At 41.8% G+C, this 23,001-nt stretch overlaps 1 protein-coding gene across 1 annotated transcript in view; it reads right to left on the reverse strand.

Annotated features, from left to right (window-relative positions):
- Nucleotides 1–10,175: 10,175 nt before the first annotated feature.
- LOC115447205 overlaps nucleotides 10,176–23,001 on the reverse strand; it is a 34,539-nt gene continuing 21,713 nt past the window's right edge. The window contains exons 2-6 of the mRNA XM_030174194.2: nucleotides 22,367–22,565; nucleotides 21,321–21,400; nucleotides 17,048–17,179; nucleotides 11,721–11,787; nucleotides 10,176–11,154 (exon numbers count right to left, since the gene is read on the reverse strand). Coding sequence (XP_030030054.1) covers nucleotides 11,058–11,154; nucleotides 11,721–11,787; nucleotides 17,048–17,179; nucleotides 21,321–21,400; nucleotides 22,367–22,565 — 575 coding nt within the window. The 3' untranslated portion in view covers nucleotides 10,176–11,057. The remainder of the gene's footprint in view (nucleotides 11,155–11,720; nucleotides 11,788–17,047; nucleotides 17,180–21,320; nucleotides 21,401–22,366; nucleotides 22,566–23,001) is intronic.

Consider the following 23,001-nt stretch of genomic DNA (forward strand, 5'->3'; position numbering starts at 1 on the left):
TAAAACTTGGTGCAATATGATTCTGTTCACCAATTTTAATAAATACCAGATGGCAATTTTAGCCCCGATTTAATTGCCAAGGTTGACATGACGCGGGCGAAGGATCGAATCCTGCGTATGTATGACAAGTGGTTTTACATTGCACAATCAAGGAAAGTGTTGAAAATTAAAATAGGTTAGCAAAACAGATCGGTAAAACAACAATATTTACTTACAATACCGTTTTTGATAATGTCATAAAGTACAGGACACAAGAACATTCGCGCGCGCTCGCCCGCCCGCTATAGATAAAATACATACTATTATATTCTTGACGCGCCGCAAAATGCGCGCTACGCGGTGCGGCTGAATGCGTTTCCTGGATGTATGTAGTTTCGAAGCAAATGAAAAAGCAAAATTAATACAACACGATTCGATGCGACTCGCCGGGTCTCACAGGCGACTCTAGCCGCCGCGCCGCGCCGTTATGACCATGAAAATTATTGGAAGGTACGAAATACGCCAGGAGGAGGCGCGAGTCGAACGGGCAACAAGAAGAGTTCTGTATCGAACGGCGAGCGGCACAGCGACAAGCGGGCGGCATGTATGGGGCAATAGGAAGGATGGCCGAAACAAAGCGAAGCGGGCAGCGGCGTCGCTACGTAACGTTCCTGACATGAGAACCGTGTCGTCGTACCGCTGCCAGCGGTACACACCGCTGAGCTCATCGTGGTAGCTGAGCGGTTAGGATACATTGACAAAGCGTGGCTGAACGATCAGCCGCGGACAGCGATGATCATGACACCCGCAAAGCGGCAATACCATATTTGGACCTTGATCGGGCAAAAAATTGAATCAACATTAACATTAACATCTGACAATGGTTAAGTAAAGAGTAAGCTTAATAAAAGTAATCATGCCTAATAACGGTTCCACTATGTTATGTAGAATGCAATTCGCCAATATTCGCGGACTGCGCTCGAATCTCCACGAAGTTCACCATCATCTCCAAACAGAGCGTCCTCCTCTCCTATTCTTGACGGAAACGAAAATCGGTGATCCAAAAAACAAGGATTCTTTAAAATGTAATGGCTACGTGCTTGAAACACATTTCAAACTCTACGCTGGTGTATGTGTTTACATCCGCTCCGATTTGGTTTACCAACGTCTACGTAAAGATAATAGTTTTCCTGTCCTATGGATTCAAATAATGTATGGCAACCAGCGGTGGATCTACGGGTGTCTTTACAGATCTCACAAAGAAAACAAATATAAAACTAGTCTTTTTGAGCATTTGTCTGAGCAATTAAAACAATACCAAAGAAATAATTATGAAGTAGATAAAATAGTTATTTTAGGGGACTTCAACGCGCATCATAAGCAATGGCTTGGGTCATCGAAAACTAACCACGCAGGGAAGGAAGCATCTATATTTGCAGTTGAAAATAATTTGATACAAATGGTTAATGAGATCACCAGGCTCCCTGATCGATCAAGGGACACTGCCGCCCGTCTAGATCTTATATTGATGACTTGTCCAACCGAAATGTATGTAACCAGTGTGCATGAACCGCTGGGCACGTCTGATCACTGTTTGGTGAAATTATTCGAACAAGGTAAACATATTATTGAAGGGTCATCTGCGGCCACTGACAGAAGCTTTCAATGCAATTCTGAGTGCACTAAAGCTGCCAGTAAAAAGACACAGTCCTATGAGGTTTTGAGGAATGCTCTTCTAAATGGGAATCCAAATGTTCCGGAACTGAGACAATTCTACAAAAAGGATGCGATAACTTGCAAAAGAGCCCGTTGCACAAAACGATTAAAAAAGGGAATAAAATGAATTAAACTAGCGAGGGGATGCGTGGCCGATGGGAAGTTCGATCTCGAGTGCGGCCCCGCTAGAGTACTAGAGTGCAGGACGAAAACTCTTTCCTCCGGCGCCGCCTCGAAGATCTAGAGGCGTCCACCAGCAAATAATCAACGGAAGAAATAATGGAGCTGGTAGAGGCGAGAGTGCAGGCTAGATTGGAGTCGGCGCTGATGGGGCCGGCTCAGAGACCTTCACTGGCTCACGAGAGGCGATTAACTCCAGGGGACATCCCACTCGCCGAGATGGATTTGGAGGAGATCGTCCATCAATAATGGACCTCAGTTTGCTCCAGGCGAACAAAACCACTGGGCCCGCGCCCAGGACCTGTTGTCCTAAAGCCTGGCGCAATGGTCGGTGCAAGTGGCCGTGGTCGCCGAACCGTATTTTGTCTCGCCCCGCGATAACTGGGTAGGGGACATCGACGGGTCGGTGGCCATCATCACCCAGAGTGCCGCTGGCTCCACGCCCTTCTCGCAAAAAAGTCGAGAAGGGCCAGGGATGCGTCGCGGCTTTGTTGGGGGACTTGTGGATAGTAGGAGTTTATTTCTCCCCCAACAGACCTCTGGCCGAGTTCGAAACGTTTCTTGTTCGGCTGGGGACCCTGGTTGAGCAGGGCCAACCTCACCCGACGATCGTCGCCGGCGACTTCAACGCGAAGTCCGCGGTCTGCGGTTCGCCGGCGACCAACGCTCGCGGTGGGCGGTACCAGGAATGGGCGATCTCCGTCGGCCTGGCCGTCCTGAACAGGGGGTCGGTGAACACGTGTGTGCGGCACAACGGCGGGTCTGTTGTGGATCTATCGTTGTCGGACCATCGTCGCCCCGAGTATTCGGCCGAGTATTCTAGTGTTGGACCGAGTGCCCCTCGACAGGACGGCCCGCGGTGGGCTCTGGGACGCCTCGACAAGGAAACCATAGGGCTGGCCGCTCTGGCAGTCTCGTGGCTCCCCGCACCGGACCCTCCGGTGCGGGGTCGAGCAGCAGGCGGAGTGGTTCGGGGTGTCGGGGTGGCAATGTCGGATGTTTGCGACGCCGCCATGCCCCGGAAGCGCTCCGTCGTCCTCCGCGGCGGGAGGTGTACTGGTGGTCGGTGGAATTAGCGCAGTTGCGCGCGTCATGCGTGGCTGCGCGCCGCCGATACGCCAGGCATCACCGCCGCCGTATTCGCAGTCAGAATCACGAGGACCAGGAGCGGCAGCTCTACGGCCTCTACAAGGAGGCGAAGAGAGCGCTGCGGGTGGCCATTCATAGGGCCAAGGTCGCGGCACGTAGGGAGTTTTAGAGACTCTCGACGCGGACCCGTGGGGGCGGCCATACAGACTAGTGTTCAACAAACTTCGATCGGCGGCGCCCCCACTGTCGCAGAGTCTCAGGCCTGATCTTCTGGGATGTGCTAGGTCAGGAAACCTCCACGTGGTGCACCCCGGGCAACGGCGCGTCGATCAGACCGGTCAGGCTGATCTGCGCGCCGGCAAATATCCTGACAATGAGGTGGTTGGCGGTCGTCGCCTCTTGTGGCGGCCGTCGTATCGTAGTGTGACGTGATTGGCCCATCTTGGGCGGCTCCCGGTTCTGTCCCGGGGGTGTCGACGGACGGATGGATCTTTCAAATTTTAACAAAACACCAATCATCACTTTGACGAGGTTGCCTACTCCAGTTCCGGCTGGAGAGGCGGAACTCAGGGGACGAAAGTCCACCGATGGTATCTTCTTGGTAGAGGAGTGCGTGGGCGAGAAGCCTGCAGAGGTCGTGGCCGAATTTGTCCGGCCTTATAGCAACATCGAGGTCGATTCTGAGTCGAGCGAGAGTGTCTCCTCAGTTCGTAGTAGAATGTTTTGGAGGAGGTACTCTCGCTCCAAGGACAGCTCCGAGCCCCTGACGACCGATACGAATGAGCCGGCTCCGAAGACAGTCACAACGGATGGTCGCGGTAGAGGGCGTCCGCCATCAATAGGGAAATACGTGGGGCTCAAAAAGGCCCAAAAGGAGCTCGACGCTCGAAGACGAGAGCAAGCCCGTCGAAGGATGGAAGAAGAGACGGAGGGGCAACGCAAGAAGGAAAAACCACCGGTGGCTCCTAAGCCTATGGACGTTGGAGAAGATCGCGTCATAAGCAAGGAAGACCTGCTACACTGCGGTCAAGTGGTCCGTCAAATAGTTCGTAAGTCGGTGAACCTAAAAGGCACCTCGCAGAAAGCTCTCAACTACGTGACGGACACAATCAAACAGTACGTCGTGCAGCCAGAATCAGCCAGAGCTGATGGCACGCCTTGAAAAAGAGGCAAGGGAATGGAAGGAGCGCGGCGCTCAAATTGAGGCGTCTGTGAAGACGCTCCAGGATGAAAACAGCTCCCTCCGGAAGCGCCCGAAAGAACTGGAGACGTCCGCCAGCAGGCCTTCCACGGAGGAGGAAAATGTTAGCAATGGTGGAGGCATTTCATAGAAATCATGGATATCTAACTAGTCTGCTCGTGACTTCGCCCGCGTGAAGTTTTTATCCGGGATATATATCCCGCTATATATTCCTCCAGGATAAGTAGCCTATGATCCCAAGGTCCACTATCTCCATACCTTCATCGAATCCGTTCGGTAGTTATTGAATTAATCGCGTGATAAATAAACGCAGCGAGTGTCTTTGTTTTATAATATGTAAGGATGTAGTGACTTGACTTCTAAATTGGGAACTGAATCATAATTTACAATCGAGTAGGAACTCGCTTACTTTACTATTGATATATTATATATTTATTGATTGATTCCTTTCTAACCGAAGTTCGACTACGGCGGCCAATCACATCGGAGATAAACCAAGTACGCAGGACATATTATAGTGCACAAGTGTGTGCAATACACAGGTGCACTCTCTGTTCTTTCACTCTCATAGTCCGGTGAGACGGCAACCCGACATGACCGTAGAGATCCGGTGCAGAACCAACGGCTTTACGTGCTCTCCGAGGCACAGTAGTATCACACCGCCAACTTCCTGACTCCGAGCTGCGACTGAGTATATTTTGGAAGAACCCAGTCGCAAATATTTTGCCCGACCCGGGATTCGAACCCAGGACCTCAGCGTGGTAGTCGTACTCATAACGTGTACAAATACAACTACGCCACTAAGGCAGTCGGGCGTTATTTATTATTTTATACATGAGACAACTCAAACTCTATTGATACAGAAGTATTCTAAGTCGCAACTGATAACCGTCGCGTAAAGCAAATAAATTATTAGTGTTCGGAAGTTCCTTACAAAAATATAACCGCAATTAATTGTCTGAGTAATAACGTTAAAATTGTAACCGTTAGGCATTTTAAATGTTGTACATGTTATTTTTATATACGTCATGACTTCACTTGCTCCGTAGCACTCTCAGCGCTCACATCGAATTGTCAAAGTTAAAGGGAATTATTGTAATTGTTTAAAAACTTATTTTTGTAATATATACCAGTTGCCGAGATACGTGATTTTATTGCACCGACTACAGTGTGTCCCCTACGAGACAATTAGGTACTAATAAACACGTTAAGTGTGGACGATTTTGTTGGGTCGGAAACCTCTAATTAATTGGGATTTATATTGAGACTTATTTATATTTTTGCTAATATAATATTTATGATACTATCGACACATATCGTAGATCTTTACACTACTTTTGCTTTTTCATCAACGTATCGTCTATTGATTAGAGTCAATTCGTTAGGACACCGCTCTTCAAAGTTAACGCTACAAGTTTGCCGAACGGGGACGTGTGTCATATTAACTGCGTATTCAAAATTAACTGATAAAATTCGTTTTATTTGACTATGAATAATAACTATGTAAGGTGATAACTTACCTATCAGTATTTTCTTGTGGCTTGGTTCGCTTGCAAGTGTTCTCCTCGTTTAAGTTTGTATATGAAGTTATGTTTATATGTTCGTAATTATGATTAGGTATGAGCGTTATATGGAGGTTGTCTCAGAAAACGAAGTACATACATGACGATATACTTATTATTCTAATAGATTTCCTTTTAAATTATTACTTGTGCGAAAATTAGACCTGAAAAATAACGTGGAGGAAGAATACAAAATATTTTTATTATAGATCAGCGATAAAGAACACTCATTTCTGATTTATAATTGCACGCGACACTCGTGACACCTAGCGAAACATAACGGAACTTCAATATAAGATCGATCGAATTAGAGAACGCCATCTATAGAGCAATGTATAAAACTTGGTGCAATATGATTCTGTTCACCAATTTTAATAAATACCAGATGGCAATTTTAGCCCCGATTTAATTGCCAAGGTTGACATGACGCGGGCGAAGGATCGAATCCTGCGTATGTATGACAAGTGGTTTTTACATTGCACAATCAAGGAAAGTGTTGAAAATTAAAATAGGTTAGCAAAACAGATCGGTAAAACAACAATATTTACTTACAATACCGTTTTTGATAATGTCATAAAGTACAGGACACAAGAACATTCGCGCGCGCTCGCCCGCCCGCTATAGATAAAATACATACTATTATATTCTTGACGCGCCGCAAAATGCGACGCTACGCGGTGCGGCTGAATGCGTTTCCTGGATGTATGTAGTTTCGAAGCAAATGAAAAAGCAAAATTAATACAACACGATTCGATGCGACTCGCCGGGTCTCACAGGCGACTCTAGCCGCCGCGCCGCGCCGTTATGACCATGAAAATTATTGGAAGGTACGAAATACGCCAGGAGGAGGCGCGAGTCGAACGGGCAACAAGAAGAGTTCTGTATCGAACGGCGAGCGGCACAGCGACAAGCGGGCGGCATGTATGGGGCAATAGGAAGGATGGCCGAAACAAAGCGAAGCGGGCAGCGGCGTCGCTACGTAACGTTCCTGACATGAGAACCGTGTCGTCGTACCGCTGCCAGCGGTACACACCGCTGAGCTCATCGTGGTAGCTGAGCGGTTAGGATACATTGACAAAGCGTGGCTGAACGATCAGCCGCGGACAGCGATGATCATGACACCCGCAAAGCGGCAATACCATATTTGGACCTTGATCGGGCAAAAAATTGAATCAACATTAACATTAACATCTGACAATGGTTAAGTAAAGAGTAAGCTTAATAAAAGTAATCATGCCTAATAACGGTTCCACTATGTTATGTAGAATGCAATTCGCCAATATTCGCGGACTGCGCTCGAATCTCCACGAAGTTCACCATCATCTCCAAACAGAGCGTCCTCCTCTCCTATTCTTGACGGAAACGAAAATCGGTGATCCAAAAAACAAGGATTCTTTAAAATGTAATGGCTACGTGCTTGAAACACATTTCAAACTCTACGCTGGTGTATGTGTTTACATCCGCTCCGATTTGGTTTACCAACGTCTACGTAAAGATAATAGTTTTCCTGTCCTATGGATTCAAATAATGTATGGCAACCAGCGGTGGATCTACGGGTGTCTTTACAGATCTCACAAAGAAAACAAATATAAAACTAGTCTTTTTGAGCATTTGTCTGAGCAATTAAAACAATACCAAAGAAATAATTATGAAGTAGATAAAATAGTTATTTTAGGGGACTTCAACGCGCATCATAAGCAATGGCTTGGGTCATCGAAAACTAACCACGCAGGGAAGGAAGCATCTATATTTGCAGTTGAAAATAATTTGATACAAATGGTTAATGAGATCACCAGGCTCCCTGATCGATCAAGGGACACTGCCGCCCGTCTAGATCTTATATTGATGACTTGTCCAACCGAAATGTATGTAACCAGTGTGCATGAACCGCTGGGCACGTCTGATCACTGTTTGGTGAAATTATTCGAACAAGGTAAACATATTATTGAAGGGTCATCTGCGGCCACTGACAGAAGCTTTCAATGCAATTCTGAGTGCACTAAAGCTGCCAGTAAAAAGACACAGTCCTATGAGGTTTTGAGGAATGCTCTTCTAAATGGGAATCCAAATGTTCCGGAACTGAGACAATTCTACAAAAAGGATGCGATAACTTGCAAAAGAGCCCGTTGCACAAAACGATTAAAAAAGGGAATAAAATGAATTAAACTAGCGAGGGGATGCGTGGCCGATGGGAAGTTCGATCTCGAGTGCGGCCCCCCGCTAGAGTACTAGAGTGCAGGACGAAAACTCTTTCCTCCGGCGCCGCCTCGAAGATCTAGAGGCGTCCACCAGCAAATAATCAACGGAAGAAATAATGGAGCTGGTAGAGGCGAGAGTGCAGGCTAGATTGGAGTCGGCGCTGATGGGGCCGGCTCAGAGACCTTCACTGGCTCACGAGAGGCGATTAACTCCAGGGGACATCCCACTCGCCGAGATGGATTTGGAGGAGATCGTCCATCAATAATGGACCTCAGTTTGCTCCAGGCGAACAAAACCACTGGGCCCGCGCCCAGGACCTGTTGTCCTAAAGCCTGGCGCAATGGTCGGTGCAAGTGGCCGTGGTCGCCGAACCGTATTTTGTCTCGCCCCGCGATAACTGGGTAGGGGACATCGACGGGTCGGTGGCCATCATCACCCAGAGTGCCGCTGGCTCCACGCCCTTCGCAAAAGTCGAGAAGGGCCAGGGATGCGTCGCGGCTTTGTTGGGGGACTTGTGGATAGTAGGAGTTTATTTCTCCCCAACAGACCTCTGGCCGAGTTCGAAACGTTTCTTGTTCGGCTGGGGACCCTGGTTGAGCAGGGCCAACCTCACCCGACGATCGTCGCCGGCGACTTCAACGCGAAGTCCGCGGTCTGCGGTTCGCCGGCGACCAACGCTCGCGGTGGGCGGTACCAGGAATGGGCGATCTCCGTCGGCCTGGCCGTCCTGAACAGGGGGTCGGTGAACACGTGTGTGCGGCACAACGGCGGGTCTGTTGTGGATCTATCGTTGTCGGACCATCGTCGCCCCGAGTATTCGGCCGAGTATTCTAGTGTTGGACCGAGTGCCCCTCGACAGGACGGCCCGCGGTGGGCTCTGGGACGCCTCGACAAGGAAACCATAGGGCTGGCCGCTCTGGCAGTCTCGTGGCTCCCCGCACCGGACCCTCCGGTGCGGGGTCGAGCAGCAGGCGGAGTGGTTCGGGGTGTCGGGGTGGCAATGTCGGATGTTTGCGACGCCGCCATGCCCCGGGCGCTCCGTCGTCCTCCGCGGCGGGAGGTGTACTGGTGGTCGGTGGAATTAGCGCAGTTGCGCGCGTCATGCGTGGCTGCGCGCCGCCGATGCGCCAGGCATCACCGCCGCCGTATTCGCAGTCAGAATCACGAGGACCAGGAGCGGCAGCTCTACGGCCTCTACAAGGAGGCGAAGAGAGCGCTGCGGGTGGCCATTCATAGGGCCAAGGTCGCGGCACGTAGGGAGTTTTTAGAGACTCTCGACGCGGACCCGTGGGGGCGGCCATACAGACTAGTGTTCAACAAACTTCGATCGGCGGCGCCCCCACTGTCGCAGAGTCTCAGGCCTGATCTTCTGGGATGTGCTAGGTCAGGAAACCTCCACGTGGTGCACCCCGGGCAACGGCGCGTCGATCAGACCGGTCAGGCTGATCTGCGCGCCGGCAAATATCCTGACAATGAGGTGGTTGGCGGTCGTCGCCTCTTGTGGCGGCCGTCGTATCGTAGTGTGACGTGATTGGCCCATCTTGGGCGGCTCCCGGTTCTGTTTCGGAGGTGTCGACGGGCTCGGTATGCGCTCATCCCGCCCCGAGCAGGCAGTGGGGGGACTCTCTCTCCCATTGTCGCCGTCGTAGTTCGTAATCCGGTATGGAGGTCTGTGGATATGTCTCGCGCTCCTGCTGGACCGAGGGTTTTGGCTTAACCGCCCGGACCGCGAGGAAGAAAACCTCTATAAAAATCACCCCGAATCCCAAGCGGCGGCGCACCGCGAGGGCATGCATGGCCGATGGGTAGTTCGGTCTCGAGTGCGACCCCCGCCAGAGTACCTCGCCTAAGAACTCAAAAATCAAAAATCTTTCAAAAATCCTTATATCTCACATTTTGTCTCGTTGTTTGTAGAATATTCTCAATAATACACTACCAAAGGAAGATTTTCGGAGTATAAAACAAATTAAATGTCTACTTCTCAAATATATTCAGTCAGTTCAATATTTTCGATTGCCAATTTGGGAGATAATACCAATTTGTAGTAACAAATAAAACACAAGGCCCCGGTAATAATTATAATTTTCATAAATACAGTAAACGTCCGTAAACTAGATATATCTAAAATCACTACACATTAAAACTTAAAATTTAAAAACAGATTTAATTTAAAATACATTGATTAAAGATGGATTATTTACAAACAAATATTATTTTTAATGTTTAAGTTATTAATTCCATTAATTTATATTTTAATTATTTAGTATTAAGAAAATTTCGAATTTATTCGAGTAATGACCAAAATTTAAATACATTATTATGACTAGATATATAAATGCATTGGTTATGAAACACTATTTTCCGAACGTAAAATTAATAATGCGATTATGAATTTTCAAACTGATTGTCGAATGAAGAAAGTTAAATATTCTTAATTTAATTTTTTATCTTACTGAAGCGTATTTTGGGCAGTTGGTATGCGGAAAGTGAGGTAATATTCCATAATAAATTAAAACATACTACGACTAGAATATAATTAGATAGCCATATACTTTCATTTAAATTAAAATATGTCGAAATAGTTCGCGTCTAGCAAGTTAAGCCAATGTTAGAATAATAAATAAAAATATAAAACATTTGAAACTCCTACGTACTAAACTGCTAGACATTAATTACTTCAATGATTCAACCAGTCTATTCAATTAGGAAATTAAATAATTAAAAACATACTCAATAGCTTTAAACTAAAATATTAATCATGAAGGTATATGACAAATCTCATACCATTTCGTTTTACCATGGTTTCTTTAACTTAAGATATCCCTGAATATATGAGATGGTCATATCTATGTTTCCTTAATCATAGTTTATGATTGAACTCTTATTTCGTAAATAGATGCCATTGAAATATATTTTGGGATCCTTACATTTAAAGGCTTGGCGAGTATTTTTAAACATAACAAAATTCCTGCAGCGCTAAAATCAGATCCGACAAACTTAAATCGCTATTGGAATCGAACTTTATCAAACGGGTATCGGGTTTGCGGGTATTCGAGTACCCAGGGTAAGGATTTGTGATGCGTGGGTCTGCGTGAGTGGGCTGCGCGCGTCGCGAGGGCATGGGGGGGTATCTACCGCCCGAGTCCGGTCCACAGCAGGCCAGGGTCGTGGTTGTTGGCCCCCGGGTATCCATGATCCGCCTCCACATACGATCTGCGGTTGTAAGATCTACGTACAACGATATTTTAGACAATATTTGTATATGAACCGGTTTAATGTAGCGTAACATTTGAGCGTTTAGCGCGTATGCTTATTTGTCGAAAATCACGTGTCGACGCGTTGCTTTAGTCCAAAACCGTCTAAACGACAAATGTGTACACTGTATTATATTGTATTTGTTGTGCATAAATGTGCGTGTAAATTGAGTAAATGTGTAAAAGTAATAGAAACTAAAATTGTTTCATCTAACGTGAAAGTCTTTAGCCCCAATTCCAATCTTGTGCAATGTGCAATAAGTGTTAAAATCAAAAATACTTTTGACTTATAGACCGGGAGTCGAACCATGGTCTTTACTGGTTTCAAAATGTTAGCACCTTGCTAAAAGGTTATTGATAAGTTCTATAATTAAATATGTTGTCAGGGCTTCTCTTAATATTTCTTTTGATTTCAAATCTCAACAAGGCCTAGAACGATTATTCAAGTACTTATCATGTTTATGAGCGTAAGTGATAACTTAGCATCATTCCTCAGGTAATTAGTATGACGGTAATCTACTATAAAAAGTGGATACACACCTGATACTGCCGAAGGGTTTGACCGGGCGCAGAGAGTAGATCTTGTGCATGCCTCCACCACCGCCGCCTGGTACAAATAAGCAATACATTAAGAGTCTTATTCCCGTGGAACCAGAGAGATCCTGCGCTTCAGGAAGGAGGCTGGCTAGACCCTTAGCAGGCATACCACTTACAACGACCCGACCTACTTTAGGCTAAGAGCGGAACAAGAAGCCCCTCAACATAAAACATAGAAGTCTTATTCACTATAAAAGTAAACATTAATCGTATATAATGCGACCAACTACAGAAGTCAAGCCCAAATAAATGGTACACAAAGGGGGTTTTCAGTGTTGTTTGTTTTATTTGTTAACTGGCTGATATCATTAATTCGAACGTTGTGAAATAGGCTTTAAGATATTAAAAACGATATAAGGGAACAGAGAAGACGCATGTCGGCACATTGTTCGGGGGGAAGAATTTAGATTCCTTTGGTTCGAGCCGAAATCGAAGAACGGAAGCTGTTGTTTCTGAAGCCAGCTCAAAAGTTTAAAAATTTAACAAGCGATCATTTCTATAAGCGTCTTTGATAATTCATCAAGTGGATTGCTAGCGATTGCCTACTAAATATTCAAAGGCCAGCCATAAAATCTGTTACAAATGCCAACGCCCTGATCTTCCGAGGAAGCGGCATCCTTATCAAAGATAATTGACATCCGCAGTGCGTGGTTTAATGTGTTTAAGGTCGGGCTTCTGTATTTATTATGTCCCATAGCTTAATGGCATGATGTAGCACTTTTGCATAGTGATATTTTATAAGTCGACTGAACAAATGGTAATTTGAATAAGGGCCGATGACCTATGAGATGAGACTATAAATAGGCGATTAAGAAAAACATATGATAAAAGTTTTTAGGCAGTATATAGTAGGAAGGGACGAGAAATATACGTTTTATAGACTTTATATATAAAATAATGCTGGTGGTGATGTATTTAATATCCGTTCGGATAGCGACCACCGTACACAAGTTGTTAAAACCCGCCATAGTGGCCCATGTAAATGTGTCGCGTTCCGGGATCAGCCTGTGTATATCCGGATCCGACAGGCCGGCATAATTGTGTCGACTGTCGAGGGGTAATCATCTCTCGTCAGTCGACATTCTATTGGACCCCTCACCACTTACCATCAGGTTGGATCACTTTACCGTGGCAATATAAAAATAAATAATTGTATTTAGTTGCGTACTTAATTAAAAAACTAATATATCGCTTATTTATTGGCTATTACTAAGTGGGTCACAGAGTCCCTGAGGAATAACAAATTATGCCACATTACATTATTTAAATAATTATGATAAGGATATACTGTTTATGACGTAAAGTGTTATGGAAATAGTAAATAATTAAATTTTATACTTAATTTTATATTAAATGAAACCAGCATTAGTGCCTTCTCGGGATAAAGAGGATCTCATCACAAGCAACTGTTTTCGACTTTGCCAGTGTAAAAGGCCTTTCCCGCTAAAAACGTCGCGTCGTCAAAACACTGTATAAAGTCAGTGCTGTCTACTTAAAAATTCTGATAAAAAATCCATTATTTCCCATGGGAGCAAATTACCGGAATAAAAAGTAGCCTATGTTTCAATCCAGGACACGGTCTACATGTGTGCTAAATTGCATCCAAATTCGTCTAGTTATTTTTGCGTTTACTTTTAATGAATATGAAAACATTTTTAAACACTTTCGCATTTATAAAATTAGTAAGAAGATAAGACAATAGTAATATAATTTCAATAATCGGAACAGTAGTTTCAAAGGCTACTCACTACATCCAGACCTAAAACTCTTTGTAATATACGTAATTACTCGTAAGATGACGAAAGACTTGAAAGTTGCATCATTGCTTTTAAATTTAAAACATTTTTGATACCAATAAATTGGTATTTTCTTTTAAATTGACGCGATACGATACAAGATTTAATTCAAACAATATAATCTATCACTCAAAACTTCCATTATAGCGTTCTGAAAATCATTTAATCCAATAGAAATATTATTTATTAAACGGTTTTTATGATATAAATTTAAGCTTAAAATATACAAAGCCTTGTCTCAAATCTATAAAAATATAAATTTTGAGAAATGCTTGTGAATAACAAAAATATTTACGGAGTTGTTTTTGTAACGCCAACACAGGCTTCTGAGAAGTTTTAACAACCCACCTACGACTAGGTTAGTGCGACAAACCACACCTATTGTTAGCAAACTAATCAGCAAGTTTGATGGCAAGTTAATCCATCACGGGGCTCATGTATCAAGCACAGACGGTGGCAGATCGAGTTTAATTGGAAGTTGTCCCTCGGGCTTGCAACTGCGAGTTGCGACTTGTCATTACAAATAGTTGCAATTGCCGATACGGTTTCCTGTTTGAAATGGTGCAATGATTCAATTTTAGAATTGGAATAAACTGGATGTATTTTGTGATTTCATATTTAGAACATTGTTTTTTATGACGTGGGCTTATCTATAAATTTAATTAATTAGTGATTATACCATTTTTGAATTATTTAAGAAAGAAAAGGGGTAAACAGAAATTTATTACATTACTGAATAATCTGTATTAATGTATGCGATATTGTATAAATTATTTTGTTCTCTGAGCATTACAATCGTCTTCGAAGTTTTACATAATTTATACTGCACATGGCACATGATACCTACTGGTATGGACAAAGAAATATTGTAGTCCTCGGTCTATACCTGATCTAAGAATCTTGGCTATCCAACTCCAATCATACCAACCATTAGAAATTAGGTAAGGTAGCTCAGCTATAGGTCTTGTATTTTGTAATAATTTATTATTTAGTGTACACAATTTTGTCGAATCTAAATTTTCGTTAACTTTAAGTTCCATTCAACAAACATCGAGTTAAAAGTTGAAACAAGGCTCATTGTCTACGTTTAAAGTTACTCGGAAAGTAACTTTTCTTATGTTACATAAAATACCATGTAATGAAGCCGTTACTCATCCTTACAGCTAATAAGACAACGAATAAACAATATTACGGTCTAAAGTCCGTTACATGTAACATATAGGGTTGCTAGAGTTTACTCGTTTTAGGCGACATCGGCATTCTAGGGGATTCAAGAATAAAATACGCGACGACCATTTTGAATATTAAAACATCTTAAATAAAACTATTTATTGTAGTTTTTATATTATAATGTTTTCCTTCAACGTTTTAAAGACTTTGCAGCCTTTGTAGACCGGGAATGGGCCCCGTGACCATATATAAAATCCGAGATTAAATCAGCAAAATAATTTTGTTTCAATGTCTAACATTCGCGTAAACATAAGAAATCATTATTAACACATTTTTTTTTTAATTTATTTTCAGATTATCTTTCATTAGACCCATCGACGCTTTTTCCTTTCTTTGAACTGATATCATTCTTTATTGCTTTTATTAAACTTAGGGTTTTACAGTTAAATTCATGACAAAAGGACATGGGTGTCCCTTTAAATACTTACGGGCAACTGGTCAGCCTAGTTACAAAGTTACTAGTTACTACCCTCCAGTTATTACCGCAACTCTGTATGCTTAAAGATATTTTTAAAACTCAGTTTATTTCTTACTTTACAAGCAGATGTGGCATACTTAACAGTTACGTATATTTTAATTGCTTTCTACACATACAAGAATATGTATGAAATTTCCGAGATTTCGTAAAGTTTTTACCTTAGCTAAAATATGATTAGTATTTTGTCAAACTTGTACAAAAGTATTTGTCTTGTTGAGTCAAACTACAAAACTAACCAATTTTGATATGTTAATAATTTATCTTCTAGGCTATCAAAAAATGAAGGTAAAATAGAGCTTATTTCATGCTTTTAAGATCGCTCTTAATGTGCTGCCAGCAGTCTCTTGACAGCGAGCGAAAAATTTACACGTAAGTAAGGGTTGCGAAAGTAGACTTTAATTCATGCAATATTTATCATTTTGGATTTATCACATACATATCCTGGAACAGATGTTTGTACTTTATAGGTACTATAAGTTATTTTTTACTGTTCGCACAAGTTTACTACTCCGATCTATGTTATGAGGCACTTTTTTCGTACTTAGCCTGTAATAAAACGTACTGTTGTGCGTGATTACAACTCCAATGATGAAATATCTGTCACTAAAAGTAAAATACGTTATACCTAATGACTCCAGGCCACTTGTAATCCTGTTAACTGACGTTTACCCGCAGGATATAGGTACTGATTAAATATGATTTGTATTTGCAAAAGGCGAAAGAGGTATCATGCTGTCAATGGTCTATGTATGTAGATATTCATAACATTATTATTTAATAAATACCATTTGAGCGTTGACGTCATTATTCCCTGGTCAATTTTTTATCTATAGCCCCCCAAGGAAGAATATTCGTAATCAATAATTATAGACCTAATTAAGGTATTTAAACTAAATGTGCTTACCGGGAATCGTATATTATTTGATAACATTGAAAATGTGCTTACATAAGTTCAAACATGAGAAGGGAGTGGTACTAACCTACATTTAATCATGTAGTTTTTTTTATCATAAATACAATATTTTTCAAACACACTGGCTAAAATGACCTTTAAAAGCACACACACACACACACATTTTATCCCTGGAGGAGTATGCGAAGACGCATCTAATGCACCCACTTTTCACCATATGTAGGTACTCCGTCCTATGATAGAAGAAAGCTATGGCCGTACCAGGCACTAATTTTAGACTCCGCGCTGATACTGAGCAGAAACCCAATAGCACTCTCTGACTCGGGATTTGAATCCAAAACAAAGCGATAATGTGTACCTAGCACGAATACTATGCAACCGAGGTAGTCCTTAAAGCACAAAATTAGAAAATGTGTTCTTACCGGTGGCGAAAGGTTAAATTTTCCGTTAGAGAACCCGATACAACGTATAGGCACTTATATACATCAGCAATCAATATAATAATAATATATGCAAATCGGTATGATTATAACTACATTCTACATAAATTCCATATAAAGGGAAGCCGGGATGAATCGGGTTATATGGACTCTTCACCACTGATCCTTGCTGAATTAATTCTACCGTGGAAAAGTAGCGTGGAATGGAATGAACTATCTCCCTCGGAGTTATCTCGGCGTAATGACTTGTCCTTTAAACGAGGTTTCGAAAAAGTTTTTTCACGGTAGACAGCGGCTTGGCTGTGCCGACGTCCATGGGCAACGGTAACCACTTACCAACAGGTGGGCCGTTAGCTCGTCTGTCTTCGGCAGCAATAAAAAAAAATATATTACTCTAGTAAAGTTATGCTTACCGCTAGCAGGCGCTTGGACCACAGTTGGCGGCTCGTGGAAGAAATTGGATCGTTCCTCAGGGGACAGTGAAGCCATGGTCTCCAGGTTCTCGCGCAGGGAGTCGAAGAATGATCCCACGTCGTTTAGCACTCCTGTAACATATGTACTATTTGAAAACCAAACAGCCTTATACGGGCAAAGGGAGTCCACTGTACCTAGTAAGTTCAGTGGTGGAATAATGATTAAGCAGAGATGGTCATGCTTCCCTAGTCGAAACAGTAGAAAAGTTCAAAACTGGCTAAGTGTAAATACGATTTTATTTCTTTTAAATTCTGTACTAGACATAATACAGTCATCATAATCTATAATATTATTAATGAGAATTTAGATGGATGTTTGTTTCTCAATCACGCGAGAACGAAACGGATCTGGATGTTTGGCACAGAGATAGATTACAATCTGGAGTAGCACATAGTCTACTTTTTATCGCAAAAGAACGATCCACCCTTGCATACAAAGCAGACTTAATAAAATGTACCAAATGTTACACGAAAGCAAGAAATCTTCAAATATTTACGCCTTACGACGTTTCTTTATCAATATAATGTCGCCGAAAGACATAATATTACAGATTTTCCTTAACATTCTGACTCGATAAACAATTGTGGTAAACATGGCAGTAAAAGGAATGCATATACGAAGCTCACGAGACGATTTCATAATAAAAAGATTGCCATTTCTTTTATATTCGCCAGTTTTATATAACTCAGCGATAAGACCACGAAGTTATTTTGTTGATGGTGTCACGATTGTTGAAAAAAATTACTATATGGGGGTACCCATAGGGAATAGGGGTGAGGAAAGGCAGCCGCTTGAGTTCAATACAAGTTTTTTTTCTAGACAAATGATTCAACTATGGGACATTTTTACTATCGATATGTGAGAGACAATGTCGCTATTTGTGTCTACATTCTAGTTAGTCAGTGGGGGATACGCTATTTGATACGTTTGTCCCCCACCACTAACAGTGTTTCTATAAGGTTTGTTTGAGCGATTCGATAAAAGGTTAGATTAGTAAATAGGGGTCCGAATTCAATACAAAGTGTATACTCCTGTATGGTAAGTACGTGAGTACTTTTGTTGTATTATTGGGACTATTTGAGATTTGCAACCGTCTCCCTCAGATAAAAAGCTGGTTACGCCTAAAAGCAATTTCAGAAATACGATCAACACTTCAGATTATTGTACCTGCCTATACTAAGACTTAATGATAGTGATTAGATACTATCTGTCTGTTGTCGGCTTTGGAAAATTCAACCAAAGAGTGTGGGACTCTCACGATCTCAAGTTTAAGACCAAGCTTGCAGTGTACAGTGCTATTTTACCGATACATCTGTATGCCTCTGAAACGTGGGTTGCTTACAAAACTGTTAATAAGAGACTAGACGCGTTACACATGAAATGCTTACGCGCAATTTTACGCATAAAATAGCAAGATCTTTTTCGTAATACTGAGGTTCTTCCAAGGATGGGCCTAGTGGGTATTGTCTTTGTTATAAAAGCTCAGATACGCTGGTGTGGACATCTGATACGCATGGAAGAAAATCGCATGCTTCGTCTATTTTCTATGCTGATTTACAAACAGGCAAACGCAAATCTGGTGGACAATGCCTCCGCTATAAAGATGTCCTAAAAAGAAACTTAACAATCTGCAACATCCCAAGTGACAACTGGGAACGAATCTCGCAAAAGGGTTGTCGGTGGCGCAGATGTGTTACTGATGGTATACACAATTTTGAAGCAGTGTGTCTTGAAAGCCTGTATGCCAAACGCCAATTAAGAAAGACACCGAAGAGAACTTATAACTACGTACTATGTATTGGGCCTACTGTGCTGTTTGACGTGCAATCGCATTTTCCCAACTAAATTCGGGTTCGTTACATTCAAGCACACTCCAGAATATAGCCAGATGTCGCCGTCGACGGATACGTCGTGGAGGACATCATCACGGCGAAATTGAACGAGTATAGTATCTTCCCAAAACGGATTAGCTTATTTTGAGTATATAAGATTTATTAGAAAGTGGAGATCCAATAACATAGCATTTCAATCCTGCGAACTCACGTGTATTATTTATTGAAAAGTCAAGTATATTAGAACCATAAAAACAATTTTATCAACCTACAGTGCATGTAAAATTACATTGAAGTGAACGTGTCATGCATGTCATGTGTTTTAAATTATCCGTTCTGGCGCATACCTAAGTCCCTTGGGAGCTGTCCACGTCAGCTCACGATGTCTATGCATCTATAAAAGTCATATTTTATAACATAATATTGTATTCGACGAAGCAGTACGATGAAGCATTTAATATTTCAAACATTTACAAGTGGATTGCAATGACATTTAATTTAAATACCTTCTTAATTTATTTCAGGCATTTATTACAAAATTTTGTGCCGAGCCGGCGAGGATGTAATATGCGGTAGTATCATTAATCGTACTAACTGTTGGCTTAGTTGATAGATGTATTTAGCATTATTATGGTAATGTACGTTCCTAGCTTAAACAACTGAAAAAAAAAACCATTGTAAACCTGAACAAGTCATTAAAAGAAAGCAATATAAATGGAAGATGAATTTGCTATAAAAGTTTTAGTAGGCACTTGTACATTTGTTTATTGATTTATATGATTTGTAGTGTTTTTACAGCGAAGTAACAGCATTTAGAACGAGAGGGATCTAAAATTGTATTTCAATGTCTGGCACAACCTACGTGAAAAAGCTACTGAATGAAGTTATTGATAAATGTATCAAAAAGGCCGGTGAAAAAAATAAAATATAAGTCTATGAATGCATAGACTTATATTTTATTTTTTCACCGGCCTTTTTAATAATAATTCTCAATTGCATCAGTTATATTCTAGCAATCGTATGTTTAATTTTGGCGTATTTTTTTAAACATATTACGTAGGTATACTATTCGGTTAGCTAAAGGAAAAAATATTTACTACTATCTGGCTCCTTTTTAATACTTGCAAATAAGATACGAAGTCACGTTTTCACGTAATAAGCTATGTTATGTATGTATGAAGTTACCTTAGAGGTTTTTGCATTTTCCAGTGTATTTCCTTTCCCTTGAAGCACTTAGTTAATATGGTGGAAACACGCACTATTTTGTTTTATTTTTTGACCCAGAACAAGCTCGGAACAATTTATTCCACCTTATTGAACTGAAAGGGTACCGTGTTGTATGTCATTTTATTTTGCAAAAATGACTTAAAAGGTACAATATCGGTATGTTTCTATACCCTAATAAGTAAGAAAAAACTAAATGATAATATTAAAAGTATTTTAACATCCCACAGAATTACTCGCGGGTATAGGAATTTGCGTCCTTGGCCAAGAGTATAAAATTCAAATTTCATAGCTAATAGACTGGCAGAAAAGCATATGGCAGTAGTTCCTTGACGGAACATCACATAAACCAACATAAAGGGTCTAGGATTAGAGGATGTCTTCAGGATAAAGGATCTAACTACAGTGAAACATGTAGAAAACGACATACTTCCAGCGTTTATGATGGATGATGGATTCATGGCAGTGGAATTTACTTTGCCTACTCTCCGGGTATCAAAAGCCTAACTGTATAGCAACATTTAAACGGATAGCCTATTTCTTATCTATATTTAGCGTAACAAGCAGACGAATACCTTATCGATAGATCGCCGTATCACCAAACATTAAAATCCACTGAAAAGCGACGAGGCAATGAAATTGACCATCTTCTGTTAAGTTGCCTGCTTCACCGAACGTGTAAGCTATGAGAGGATTTGGGCAGAGGAATATGACTTCTTTTTCAAGGATTTAAGGTATCTAACTACACAGCGATAGCCAATGCATGACGTTAACCAAAGCTGCTGTTTTTTGTCACGGCCTTACCAAACACGAAAGGATTTGGCAGGGGAATATGATGTCTTCCAAGGATTAAGGTATCAACTATTCGCCATGAATAGGAATTGACGTTTATCAAATTGTCACATTGTGTGACTGCCTCACCGAGCGAGAATTTTGGCAGAGGAATATGACTTCTCTTCCAATGATGTAAGTTATCTAACTACACAGCATTACCAAAGCTGTCATACATTGTGACTGGCGCACCGAGCAAGGATTAGGTCCGAGGAATGTGAACTCTCTTCCAATAACATAAGGTGTCTAACTACACAGCGACAGACGGACAGTGAAGTGTTCTGGCGCTGCTTACCGACGCCGACATACGGCGTGACTGCCTTACCGAGCGCCGGCGTGGGTTGCCGCCGCCGACGCCCCGAGTTCAGCGCAGTCGCCACCGCCGACCGCTTCTCCAAACCAGCCCTGTCGTAAACAAAAAATATTATTGTATTTTGTGAGATATATTTCTTATTTTCTCTTATTTGATTGAGGGGTCGTTTAAGTATTACGTAACGCAATTTTTGAAGATTTTTGACCCCCCACACCCCAATGTAAAGCGCCGTAACGTTTTCCTGTATGCCCTCCCTCAAAAAGTTATGTAACTCGAAATAATTTTTTTTCTAATATTCACAATTATTTTACGCAAAATACCGGAAAGTCGCTAAAATACCTTTGTTATTGTTTTAAAATAAAATAAACAATGTTACGTAACGCGTTGTACGATCCCCCTCCCGCGCCTGTTACGCATCGTAACGTTTTACAAGACACCCTCCCCCCAAATTGCGTTACGCAATACTTGAACGGCCCCTGAACCACAATGTCTTGTCATAGACAAGGATGGTGATAGAGTTTTCTATTTATCGTTAATATCAGCTTTGCTAATATATTTTATAAGGCTAAAGTTGAACGATCACATAGCTTAACTCATATTAGAAACTACTCCATCTTAAGAGTTAATTATGCATTTCTGATTCCTCAGGTATTGTTTTTATGACAGTACTGTACAGATACTATACGTGATGAAAGCACAAAGCCTGCTCATAAAGAATAAGAATACCATCTAGACAGATGTGGATCTCTACTCTCTATTGCAAAACTTTTTCTGCACTATTATGAAAAGAATATTATGCTAAGCTGTCCACCCTCAGAACAGCTTGTCATTGTTCTAAGTGTCCACCTCATTGTGATATCACGGGCGAGCAACGTTTGCCTAATTAAAAAGGGTTTTTCTTTTATATATATTATAAACCACATTTTTATCATGTATTTTATGCACTAGATGTGACAATAATCGTTTTTTTTTCTTTCTTTACCGGCTATTACATCTGCGATTGGTTTTAAGTAACTTATAAATCAGCAACCAAATCTAGTTGTCACACAATTCCCTACCTTATTTCATCATCAATATAGTTCCTTTGGTCTTCGCGATACGGGGGTGGTCCCTCGAGATCAGCCATCTCTGCTGCCACCCGCGGCGCTTCCCAACGAGCTTGCAGGGGAATGCCGCGCCAGTTCTTCTCTACCAGGAGTCGCAGCAGGTCCTGGTTTAGGGAGTAGTCTCTGGTTTGCGCATCAGTGATGGCTAGCCCTGTAGACGGAATATTTCAACTGAGTTATATAATCAGATAGCTTGATACTTTAAAAAGTTTTTGCTTATTGTCGATGTACGTCAGGGTGGTTGGTCAAGAATCAAATCTACAATATATTATGTGAAAAATGTGTATCAGAGAGTATACTGCTGATAACATTACGAAGATAATATATCGTTAATTATAATTAAACAAAAAATAACTTGCTTTTTTGTTTATTCAAAGAAAAAATTTACACAAAGAGAGCTAACAAAGGCAAACCAAACAATAACAGTGTTATGCTAATATCGTAATCAGATCATATCATAAATCATAATTTATCCACTTTTAAGTTACAATAATATCTCATTGCGTTGTTCGCAACTAAAAACTAATTTGTGGCCCGCAAAATAAACCTTTTACTCAATTGAAACATTAAGTTGTTTTGTTAACACA

This window comes from Manduca sexta, chromosome 11 (genome assembly GCF_014839805.1).
Source record: "Manduca sexta isolate Smith_Timp_Sample1 chromosome 11, JHU_Msex_v1.0, whole genome shotgun sequence".
NCBI lineage: Eukaryota > Metazoa > Arthropoda > Insecta > Lepidoptera > Sphingidae > Manduca > Manduca sexta.